Raw genomic sequence first — 12,141 nt, 5'->3', positions numbered from 1 at the left:
ACCAAGTGAAAATCCTTTATTCATTCACTACTTCATTCATTCCATTCCTATGAAGCACCTTCCATGTGCTAAGTACTGTACTTAACCCTTGTGAACCCCAACACAAGAAGCTTCCTGCCTTGTAGAGTTTACATCATGACCTTCTTAGTCAATCCTCTCTTCCATCCTATTCAAGACTATTTCACATATTCTCCACTTTCCTCAAACTTTTGTTCCCCCGGCTTGATGGGCTGGAGCCCCTACAAAGAGGAACCGGAACCCATCAAATGGGAACTTTACATCAACAAACCTCCAAAGAGACTTATATCCCACCACTTCTTTCCTTTGTTTTCTTCTGAAAGCAGTATCTGCACCAGACTTTCCTTGTCTCTTCCTTTCTCCATCCCAACAGTTTTCACACTGTATTGTAACTTTTGGCTTGGCTGTCTCTCTTGCCTGAAGACAGGAACACTGTCTATCCCACACACTGCCCTGTCCCCAGCATCTGGAGCTCAATGTGTAGTGGCTACTCAATAACATTGGGAATAGTGAACGAACCACAGGCTGGATCTCCAGGAGGAGGCCCCGCCCAGCGTCCCCTGAGGGCGGCGCCGGCGCCGGGGGCGGCGCCAGCTGGACGCCCCTCTCTGGCGCCCTCGTGGCGGTTCAACAAACTTCACCTCAGGAAACCCAGATTCCCCTCTCTGGCTTCCCGGAGACAAGAGTTGGGCACATAATCTTCCAGATCAGGGTCGCCAGCCTTTCCGGATGTCCAAGCGTCTTTTCAGCCTGCCCAGCCCGAGGGGCTTTTCCGACATCCCTGTCAGAACGGCAGGGAGGCTCCGGAGCCCTCCAGGGCCCTTGCACTTCCTGGCCTCAGACGGTGCTCCGGTGCTCCGCGGCTGCTCAGGGCTGGGCCTCCGAGGTGTCGAGCCCTCTGTGCTGAGAGTCCACGAACATCCTGACATGAGGTAGTCAGGAGGACTGCTGTTTATTGAACCGCCATGAGGAGTCAGGGCTTCGGCGGGCGGCGGGACCCGAGGCCCAGATTCCACTTTTCCTGGGAATCTGTTCAGACCTGTCCGATAGAGCTGTGGTGAGACGGCGAGCGAACAAGAAAGGCACTGCAGACAGGACCAGAATTGAGGACTTGGCGTGTGGCCCTGCTGCAGCTGCCACGTGGCCTTGGGGACCAGCCCACAGCCATCGCCCGCCCCTGCCCCTCGCTGAGAGGCGTTAGGCCTGGTCAGAAAGACTGCGGGCGAGACCTCAGGCCGTCGGCCTCTGCCGCTCCGCCCGAGACTGGGGTAAGCATCCCGCGCTGTCTTTGGGGGACCCGGATCCGGGATGTGGAGGGTGCTCACGGTCCCTTGGGACCTGCTTCCAGAAGAGCTGATCTTCCATGAAGCTCGGTGGTGCCAGCAGCGAGGCCCACTGGAAAGGTGCGCGGGAGGCGGCGGGAAAGGCGGGGACAAGGCCACGTGCCCCAGACACCAGGACACTTCGTCCTGAGGCCTCAGGCCACCTCCCGCAGGTGGAACCCGACGGCAGGCTGTGTACCCGGCGGAGCGTCCGAGACCGCTGCTTCCATTCCGCATCTGATGCATCCTGCGCTCCTCAGGCCTGGTGTTCCATAGGATCTGTAGCCGTGTTTGTTCCCCCCGAGGGGGAGGGAAATGAGGGTTTTTCACAAAGTTTTTCTGAGAGAGAATTCCTACACAGTTCACCCCTTTCAAGCCTACAGTTCAATGGATTTTTAGTATGTTCCCAGAGTTGTGCAGCCATCATCACTATCTAATTTTAGGACTTTTTCATTACCCCAAAAAGAAGCCCCAACTTATTTCTAGTTTTCCCTAATTCTCCTCCCTACCCTCCACCCTCCATCCCGGGTCTTTGTTTTGTTGTTAGTGCCATGGTGACTCCGAGTGACCCCATGGACAGCAGAGTGGAACCCTGCCTGGTCCTTTTGCGCCATCCTCTCAGCTTCCAGTGCTCTATCAGGGTTTTCATGGTCAGTATTTTTGGAAGCGGGTGGCCAGGTCCTCCTTCTTAGTCTGTCTTAGTCTGGAAGCTCTGCTGAAACCTGTCCGCCATGGGTGACCCTGCTGATGTGTGAAATACCGGTGGCATTGCTTTCAGTGTCACAGCAACATGCAGCCACTACAGTATGACAACCAAGAGATGGGTGGTGTGGTTTCCTAAGAACTAGGAACCCTAGTTCTGAACCCTAACCACTGGACCACTAGGGTTGGCTACTCCTTGTGTAGGCAACCACTAGTGTACGTTCTGCCTCTATAGATATGCTTATTCTGGACATTTCATATAAGTGGAATCCCACAATTTGTGATCTTTTATGCATGGTTTCTTTCCCTTAGCATGATGTTTTCAAGGTTCATCTGACTTGTAGCACGTCAGTACAGTCTTGCTCAGCATGATGACATTTTGATCAAAGATGGATGATATATACAAAGGTGGTCCCATAAGGTTAGTATCATATAGCCTAGGTATGTCGTAGGCTGTACCATCTAGGTTTACGTAAGTACACTGTATGATGTTCGCACAATGACGGAATCACCTAATGATGCATTTCTCAGAACATATCCTGGTCGTTAAGTGACACACTTCATTTCCTTTGTTGCTAAATAATATTATGACTATCCCACATTTTAAATAACCCTTCATCCATTTATCAACATTTGGGTTATTTCTGCTTTTTGGCAATTATGGATGATGTTGTTGTGAACATTTGTGTGAAAAGTCTTCGTGTGGATGTATGCTTTCATTTCTCTTGGGTATATACCAGGGAATTACTGGGTCATATAGTAACTCTGTGTTTAACCTTTTGAGGAACTACCAAACTGTTTTCCAAAGTGACTGTACCATTTTACATCTCCACTAGCAATATGTGAGGATCCCAGTTTCTCCTGTATTTGTCAATGCTTGTTATTATCTGTCTTTTTGATTATCACCATCCTACTGTGTGTGAAGTGCTATCTCATTGTAGGGAAATGCGTTTTTAACAGTTGTTTCCTCATTATAAAAATGTTATAGAAACAATTTTGAATAATTTGAAAAAATTACTTTTAATATATGTATATATTTCTTTCCAGACATGGTTTATATAATACATGGTTTTAAAAGTAAAAGTAAAAAAACTTTTGACATTCAATCATAAACATGTTGTGTTTATGTAAACTCTTCCTACACATTATTTAAAATAACTATGATATTCTCTGAGGTGGATATACCATATTAACTTAACCGTTCTATTTTTCTTTGACGTTTAGGTAGTTTTCAATATTTTGATGTTATAAGACTTAGGTTTTTCCACATAATTGTTTTTACTTAAAATTGATCTTGTTCCAAAAAGCATCAGTATTTTCCTGAATTTCAGGAAAACCCAAGGTTCTACCCATGGGCTGCTGCTCTTTTCTTTCTACTGAGTTATCCACTCAAGTCATTAGTTATCAGTGCTAACTTCTTCTCTGAGCTGCAGACTCATAAATTCAATTGCTTCCTAACCTCGGTTTCCCACAAGTACCCCAGACCAAAGATCTTCAAAACTTAACCCATTATCTTCCTCTATCACCAACCTCGTCTTCCTTTTTATTTCCAGCACCAATAATTAGCACCCAGTCATCCAAGGAAGAAAGACAGGAGCCATTTTTCCCCTTCATCCTTCACAATAACTAGTCAGTCACAAGTTTTGCTGATTTTGTCTGCTTTTTCTAAAGTCTGTGTCTTCTCCCAGTTTTCCCTACTACACTGGTTTTCAGGCTCTCAACATCTCTCACCTAAGCTGTGCAGTAGCCTCCTACTTGATTTCTAATCCCTCAGCGCTGTCCCTCTTAAATTCTTTCCCCTCTCTAGCTCTAGACAACCTGCCCACCACAAAATCATCATGAAACACCCCTACTTAAAATCCTTCAGCGATCCTCTATTGCCTAGTAAATAAAGTCTATATTTCTTAATATGGTGTAAAGGGCTCTCTATTTTTGTAGATTTTGGTACTCTCTGCTCTATATTTGTTACTAGAATAATAGATAAATGTCTACATTTTCCCCTGAAGTCCCCATGCTGTTCAGTGCTTCCATGTGTTTGTTTATTATGTTTTTTCTGTCTTGAATTTCTTCACCACTTTTTTTCTCCTGCCTAATTACTTACTGTCCTTCCAGCCCAAGCTCAGGCATCATCTCCTTCAGAAAATCTACCTTGAAGTTCCAGAGTGGGCCAATGACCCTTCTTTCTGCTCCACATAGTGTTGGTCTCTATCTTTGCACTTCAACATCCTTTTAAACCTACCTCCTGAGAATAAAGTTTCTTATAATTTCAATATCTATAGTCATTCCGTTCATTCCTTTTTCTTCTGTTTATAATTGTTGTTGCCTCCTGCTCATGGTGGTTTGATTCCTCATATGTTTGCTAGATTTTATCAAGAGCTTGTATTTGTCTGAACTTTGTGAGAATCCTGAGGGACCCGAACTGAGATGATTTGCCTTGGTTTCTCCTGGGTGCTAGGGGTCACTACCAATCAGGAACTGTTTCAATTTAATTTATTGGATTGAGGTTTCTTGAACTGTGATTGTAGCATAAATTCAAATCCCAGCATGAGAATAAGGCTGGTTACAAAACATTAGGGAAGACTATTAAAATTATTAATGTTTTAAAATCCAGTGCCAGCAGATATACTGACTTGCTTGTAGGTTCAATTTGCCAGCATATAGATTTTTCCAAGTTTATCTTTTCAACTAAATATATATCCAGTTTGGGTGCCTGGATATCTGTGGAGGTCTCAGAGTCAACTGCACACTTCTTTAGGTTCAAATCCTATTACTTGGTTAACCAGCAAAACTCTAGATTCCCAGGGATATGTCAGAGCTTTTCAAAGCCCTCTCTTGACATCTGTTCCACAGTTTTGTTTTTTTTTTAAATGTTACTGTTACTGAAAGTTTCTGAACTTGGTGCCAATCCAAATAATGAGAACAGAGTTTTGGGTAAAAAGGAAAAAAACAGTTTTATTATTTTCTTTCCCAGGCAAAGGGGGTACCAGTTAGCTAATGCCTTAGGAGCTACTGGCTCCCTGTTAAGAAGTGGGTAAAGGGTTTTAAAGGTTTGCTGCTTGTAGGGAAGGAGAGCCTGTGACCTTGCTGATTAGCGCTTTCCCACCAGCCTGTGTTTGGCCTCATGAGGCTGCTTGCAGAGAGGTGAATGGTGAGATAAGGGAATCTGCAGGTGGCTAACCTTGGTTGTCTCCCTCCGTGGTAGATGGTGGATTCTGGTGCCAGGAAGCCAAGGAGTTGGGGCCTGGGAAGCTTCAGTTTCTTGATATTCTCTGGACATCAATTTTCCTGTAATAAACTTCAAGGACCCATGATTAGCCAAAACTTTAGTGTGAGTCCAGTGTGAGGCCACCTGGGCTTTAACAATTTGTAACTTATATTTGGTTGTAAAGCTTAGGGAGTCAAAGGTTAAAGAAACAGATATTTACATATGAGTGTAACTAAAGAAGCAGGGAAAGGGGATGAGTGCTTTCTGGTTTTAACCCTGTATATGCTGGGTTTAATGCAGGGGAACCAATATGAGGGCCCGTATTAAGTAAAAGCGTGTAACGTTACCTATTGTTTGCCCCACCTCCTATCTACCACTTTAGGCAGCCACATGTTAACTAACAAAGCTCTATGTTTTTGGTTTTGACACACTTCCAGGGCATCCCTGGTTTCCGTGTTGGCTTACCACTTTAGTTTCAGCTCTAGAGTGTAAGAGTGTATGTGTGTGTGTGCGCACGCGTGCGTATGTAAACATTTAGTACTTCTCTTACTTTCTTGTGAGTTTAGCATTTAAAAGTATGTTTGAAAGTAATGTCAGTGAAAATGGCAAAGTAGAGACCTCCAGATATTCTTCCCTTTATAAAAGCAACAAGAACACTTGGGGAAAATGGTGAGAATCAACTTTTTCAAAACTCTGGAAATTAACCAAAGGCTTGCAGCCATCTGGGGAGCATTTATTTAAGAACATAGGCTGAATTTTGGTGGGACCAGGGGGCTCTGTGATGTTCTAACTTGCCCTATTCCTATCACACCCTCCCCAGCTCCATAGTAGCCTTGAAAACCAACATCCTGCAGTCATGGTAAAAACCAGTCTCTTGGATGCCATTGGAGGGAATAAAAGGGGATTGGACTCATTCAAAGCCCCATTCCCAGAGAACTGTCATTATTTGACCCATCTAGTGGGTCCCTGGAAAACCCCACTCAAAAGACTGCCTTTGACCTGACTTGTAGCTCCTCCAGCCTCCTCCCTGAGGACATTTGTTGAAAACAATCAATCAGAGGCAATTGTCAAATGTCATAGCTTCCTGAGGTGTAAATAGCAGTTGGGGCAAACAATAGGCTAACCAAAATGCTTAAAAGAAAAAGCTGTGGAATGAGATGTCCATAGGGAGCTTTGAAAAACTGCAACACATTCCCAGGAATCTAGAAGGACACCTGTACATCTTGGGATGTGCACATGTCCAGGACTTTGCATACTTAGGAAAGATGTGAAAAGGCCCAAAGCTCTCACCTCTGGCTAACCTTGAGGCTATGCTCAAGAAGAAAATGAAGGTTATGGTGGAGTTGTAAACTTTTTGGCTAAATGTTGAAGGCATACTCTAACGTGCACACAAAGCTCCTTCTTAACAACTGAGAGACTTAGTGGTTCCAGACATCTGAGGGAATCTCTGTCCAATTATTAGCTGACCATTATGCAAATCAAACTGACTTTAGTGGTCACACTGCACAGAGAATAGAGAGTTTACAGAAGTAGTTCAGGAAAGTCATTAAACAAACACACAAAAAAACAGCATCAATAAACCCTGAGGAAGGGGAAAAGTCTGATTTCCAGTTGTTAGTATTCTTTTTTATTTTTCAGTGAGGAAGATTGGTCCTGAGCTAACATCTGTGCCAGTCTTCCTCTATTTTGTATGTGGGATGCCACCTCAGCATGGCTTGATGAATGGTGTGTAGGTCCACACCTAGGAACCCGAAACCCCAGGCTTCTGAAGCAGATCGTGCAAACTTAACCACTGTATCACCAGGCCAGCCCCTCTTCTAGTCTTCAAAAAGTCCAGTTTTCAACAAAAAATTTAGAGACATAGAAAGAAGCAAGGGCTGTGACCTTCAGAAGAGTTTCTTGGCCTTTTTTTCATCCTCTTATATGAGACAGGAAGGCTAGAGGGGGATTGGGTTCTCTTGTTACCCTCCCCCTAGGCCAGATAAGGCTCTGATAGAGTGGTTTCTCTTTAGGGCCGGTCTTTCTCACAGAGAATAGAATGCTCCGAGCATATTTCAAAATGATCTGGCCTTTAAGTCATCAACCTGACACTTAAGTCAGTGACCGTTTTATTCATTTTTGTATCTTGCAAAGTGCTTTAGAGAAATACTAAATAAATATGACTTTAATCTTTTTTTTCCCATGTCTTCAACTGTGGCCATTTACTCAATACCAGAACATGTACCAATACAGACTGTCAAACTTAACTGTCTTTATTTATTCCTCTTTTTGTGGTAATTTTTATATCGTAATTTCCAAACAGAAATTTCTAATGCTTTATCTATATTTTTAAATCTTTATTTCCATATTTGTTTTCATTTGTTTAGCGTGTGCTTCTGCCTTTCAGATTTACTGTACTAGGAATATGGGTGTATTTTTGATTTACATGTAATATTTGATTGCTTTCTTTCAATCCTGTGAAATCATAGCCTGAGTAAATGAAATGTTTTTTTCCTGAGTCTTGTATTAACCTTGCCTATTTTAGTCAAATTTAATATTAGCTGGAAAACATTGAGCCCTCTGGTCATTCTCTTCAATCCACAGGGAAAGCCAAAAACTTATGGTAACCTTCTTCAGACTCAAAATATATAAGATGCATCCCCTCCATCAGATGCAAAAAAAAAAAAAAAAAAAGTAACAGGTGAGACAGTCTACTCTGAAATTATTATCCTGGGATCTTTGATCTTGGTACCCCTCCCTCCCAACATTTCTTTAAGAAGAACAGCGTCTGTGTGTCTGTTATTTGCTTTTTAAAAAAGCTTATTTTATTGAAGTTATATTGGCCTATAACATTGTGTAAATTTCAGTTGTACATTATTATATATCAGTTTCTGTATAGACTGCAGGTGTTCACCACCAATAGTCTAGTTTTTATCCATTACCATACATATGTGCCCCTTTACCCCTTTCATCCTCCCCCCATGCTCATCCCCTCTGGTGACAACTAATCTGTTCTCCTTATCCGTGTGTTTGTTTATCTTCCACATATGAGTGAAATTATATGGTGTGTGCGTCTGTCTTTAAGTCCCTGCAGTCTAGAACCCAGTTCATTCTATTCCTCACTCTATTATGATCTCAGGAATGTCAGGAATCTCTTCTTTGGGACTGCCATGGAGATGGAGTTCTTGTTTCAGTACTGGCTTGTACCCAGCACAGGTAAAGACCTAAGGATGGGGGTCTCTGGACAAGGACATCCCATCCCATCCTCTGCCCACTATATTGCCCTCTCATCCTCACAGAGTTAGAGTGTAACATTTTAGAGGCGGCTGGGTTACGGAGGGGAAGAAGAAGGGTGGAGAGAAGGGGCAGGATGGGGGGCTCTGGGGCCCAAAGACAGGAAGGTTTGCCTTGCGCTCATCTATGGGGAGCATTAATTAACATTTCTCTTCCACGCAGAGACCTCCCTGAGCCCCCTCACCCTTGGGGGACTGGGGACAACTAGGTGGATGTAGGACCAAGTAGCAGTAACCTTGTTGCAGGCCGGGAATTGGGGCAAGATGACTTAACGGGCTTGGTTTTGGGAAATTAAAAATTAAAAAGAATGAAAAAAAAGAAAAGGCATTATCCCGAAAGACAACAGGAGAGAAAACTACTACTAGGATTTTAAGTTAAGTTCTCTCCCATTTAGGAAAAGTTGTACCCAAGTCAAATATCTGAGTCCTGCACCCTACGGCCCCACCGTCCCACCGCCCCTCTGCCCCTCGGCCCCTCTATCCTTCTGCCCCAGCCCCTTGTGAGCTGCAGCGCCTCATCGAAAGCAGCTTATCGACAGGTAAGTGAATCTTGGGTTTGTAGGGGAGGGTTACCCCCAAGAAATCCAGCTCTCCGTTGGCCCTTCCTGGTTCTCTGGGCCGCCTCTCTGGAACAGATGGCAGTGGCCTCGGAGCTTTGAGATTACTGTTTCCATTGCACATGAGCTGGTATCCCTTGAAAGTATGGCATTTACTGGTGTTCTTTTGGGCCCCAAGCCCAATACTCAAAATCAACATTTATGCCCAAATTAATCTGTCTTTTAAAAGTATTTTTCTATTTGTTTTCACTTTTCTCTCCTTGCCCAGAGTTTAGGTGCTTGTGGCACGTTTTTCAGTGTAGATATAATGTTGCTACTGATTAACTTGACAGTGTACTTGGTAGTGTCTTTTTACTCTCTAGTGACTTCCAGTTTTCTTACATGACATAAATCTGCTCTGTGAAATGTTGAGAGGCACATCTCTTTGCTTTCCTAGTCCTTTGATTTATTCTACAGACTATTTCAGGGTTAAAATATCGTGAATCACTATGATGATGTAAAATTGGTTTGAAACGGGTTTTGTTTCACTTTCTGGGTCCTGTGTAGCAAGTGAACAATCTTTAAAGCGCCCTATACTTGAGCCAAACTTGAATTTTATTGAACATTCAAAAAATGTTTTCCTCTATTTCTTGAACTAAAATAAAATACTGAGGGCAAGTACACAATGCCTATTTCACAGGATTGATAAAATTGCACAGTATTGTAGATTTCATGTTTGTGGATTCAAAACTTTAGAAATGCTGATCCATACCTAGTAAGTTCTATGTGTGACTTTCTTTCTAAGTTGGGAATATCATTTGTGTTTTAAACTCATTGAATATAAAAATGCATTCTTTTCCTTTTCTTAGATTGATTTAGAGTAAATTCAACCACATGACTGCAACAATACTATGAAGAGGAATAGTTTAGATCTCTGGTTCAGCTGTTGCAGGAGTAATACGTAAGTGATAAGATTCAAATTCACTGAATTTTAAACATAATTCTCAGCCTTGGTTAATCGAATAGGGAATACATGCGTCCCTTCTTTCATAATAGATGTAGACTGTATGCAAATGAAATTTGTCAAACTCAGAATTTAAAGACCTTGTTTTATGCCTGTAATTTCCTTAAAAACAGCACAGCTTAGGCAGTGTGCCAGTAATAAAATGCATGTGCCAGTCATGGTCCCTTCAAGCTCCTCCAGGGGTGACTGGTTGCTCTGTCCATGGATGGTGAGCTAGTGTTCAACTCAGGAAGCCATTTTCCAGAGAAGGCCACTGCAACGGCTTCCGTTGTCCCATCTTGATCAACACCTGAAACACTGTTAATTCCCACAGTGAAGGTCACAAATGAATTTTTCTTAGTGACATTAGTGGCGTGCAAATCAGCATGATAGATGTTGGAATTGTAGGAATATTCAAGATCTGTGGAATTGGCTGAAATATTTTAGGGACAGCCCACTCTTGCATCAACAGGTTATCAGAATCAAATGAGTGAGGCTTGTAGTATATATACCCTTAGGGATGACACCAGAGGCTTTATCCTTATAGTGTCTCAAGCCATTGGTTGAGGAAGATTTCAGCCTCTAGAATATGGGGAATCTATTGGAAATGAGCCTTTCATATAAGGTGATGTTTGGAGGACCTAAAAGGACAGACAGCTTACAAATGGTTGTGCCTGCTTACTACTGAATGTTTCATTAAATGAATGTCTGTATGTATGGCATATTTTGTCTAAGACCTGCTTTTGTTGTAACCTGGTAGCATGACTTAAAGGTGTAGCTACTCTTCAACTACCCTAGATTTCTACTGTGGCTCCTCCTACCAAAAAGCACCTAAGAATTGTGCATGGCCAAGTTAGTTCAGGTCAGTTTGCAAAACCCACTTTCCTTAGAAGGCAGTTTAGCTACCTGCTTATTCATGTCCCATGAAGGAGTCACATCTATGTCCCCAAGCAGTTTATCAAGCTAGTCTTTCAGGTTTCATATACTACTCTCCTTGAAAGGAGTTCAGGTAATATCTAGGGACAGCTCATGCCCTGTGGGTAGATTGGTGCCCCAAGCAACATTCTTAGCAGTCCTGGCCTGTCATCTGGATCTCAGGGGTAATTTGTGTATCTGCCAGTTCTCTTTCTCAGAAGCCGTCTGGAAAATCCAGTAATCATTCAATAGGCTACCTATGTCAGAAACTCAAATTCTTACCTTTTTGGTTACCCAAATATTTTTCCCTGATGTAATTTATTAGTGTATTCTGCACAGTCAATCCTGGTAGTCTTCCTGTTGAAAAGCAACTGATACATATAGAGGTCTTTCTTTTTGAGGTAATCTTTTCTCTTAAGGCCTGAAGGGACTTCTATGAGCCATGCTTCATGGGCATCAGTACACCCATCTAAAAATGGGACTGCTCCTTTCATGGACCATCAGCCCAGGCCAAGGGGTTTGATGACCCATAGTCTAGCTCTTCTTTCCAGACAGTTTGCAAGAATAACATAATCTATCTGTGCTTAGAGTTCTAAGCTATTGATCAGAGTCCAAAATTGGTTTGTAGGGTGGAATAAAGAAAAACCATTTGATACAGTGTTTCTAAAATGTGTTCCTCACGTATTTCCACTGTGAGAAAGAGGTTTTTGTGGTCAAATAAGTTCAGGAATCTTTGCATACTCTGGTCTCTCTCAGATAATCACAATGCTTATTAGTATACAAGTCCTACACACAAAAAAATGTGTGCAATCAATAATTTCTTAATTTTATTGAACATTTGGAGAGTTAGGAAAGTGTTGTGGCTAAGAGCATGGATTCATTAACAGATGGATTCAGATCTCAGCTCTACCATTTCAGGCTGGTGATGATGGGCAAGTTACTCACCATCTCTGTAGCCCATTTCTCTCATCTATAAAATGGGGATGATAATACTATATACCTCCATGGGATTATTGTGAAAATTAAATGAATTATTTTATGTAAAGTATTTATAATAGTACCTAGCACATAAGTGCTATTATTATTATTATTAAATCCTATTAATATCTCCTCAAACTACTCTTCCATTACATACACATTGGGAAATGCACTTATTAATATATTGTAT

At 42.4% G+C, this 12,141-nt stretch overlaps 1 protein-coding gene across 3 annotated transcripts in view; it reads left to right on the top strand.

Moving 5' to 3' along the window:
* Positions 1–2,353: 2,353 nt before the first annotated feature.
* LOC138918374 (phosphatidylinositol 3,4,5-trisphosphate 3-phosphatase TPTE2-like) overlaps positions 2,354–12,141 on the top strand; it is a 105,556-nt gene continuing 95,768 nt past the window's right edge. The window contains exons 1-5 of one of the 3 annotated variants that reach the window (XM_070239624.1): positions 2,354–2,463; positions 7,831–7,927; positions 8,366–8,442; positions 8,915–9,058; positions 9,925–10,016. In XM_070239624.1, the coding sequence (XP_070095725.1) occupies positions 9,967–10,016 (50 nt within the window). In that variant the 5' untranslated portion in view covers positions 2,354–2,463; positions 7,831–7,927; positions 8,366–8,442; positions 8,915–9,058; positions 9,925–9,966. Of the gene's footprint in view, positions 2,464–7,830; positions 7,928–8,350; positions 9,059–9,924; positions 10,017–12,141 lie in introns of those variants that run through there. The other 2 variants (XM_070239625.1, XM_070239626.1) reach the window with 2 other exon arrangements.

The sequence above is a fragment of the Equus caballus genome, chromosome 17 (genome assembly GCF_041296265.1).
Source record: "Equus caballus isolate H_3958 breed thoroughbred chromosome 17, TB-T2T, whole genome shotgun sequence".
NCBI lineage: Eukaryota > Metazoa > Chordata > Mammalia > Perissodactyla > Equidae > Equus > Equus caballus.
The sequence above is the reverse complement of the archived record's forward strand: the minus strand, read 5'-3'. Positions and strand labels throughout refer to the sequence as shown.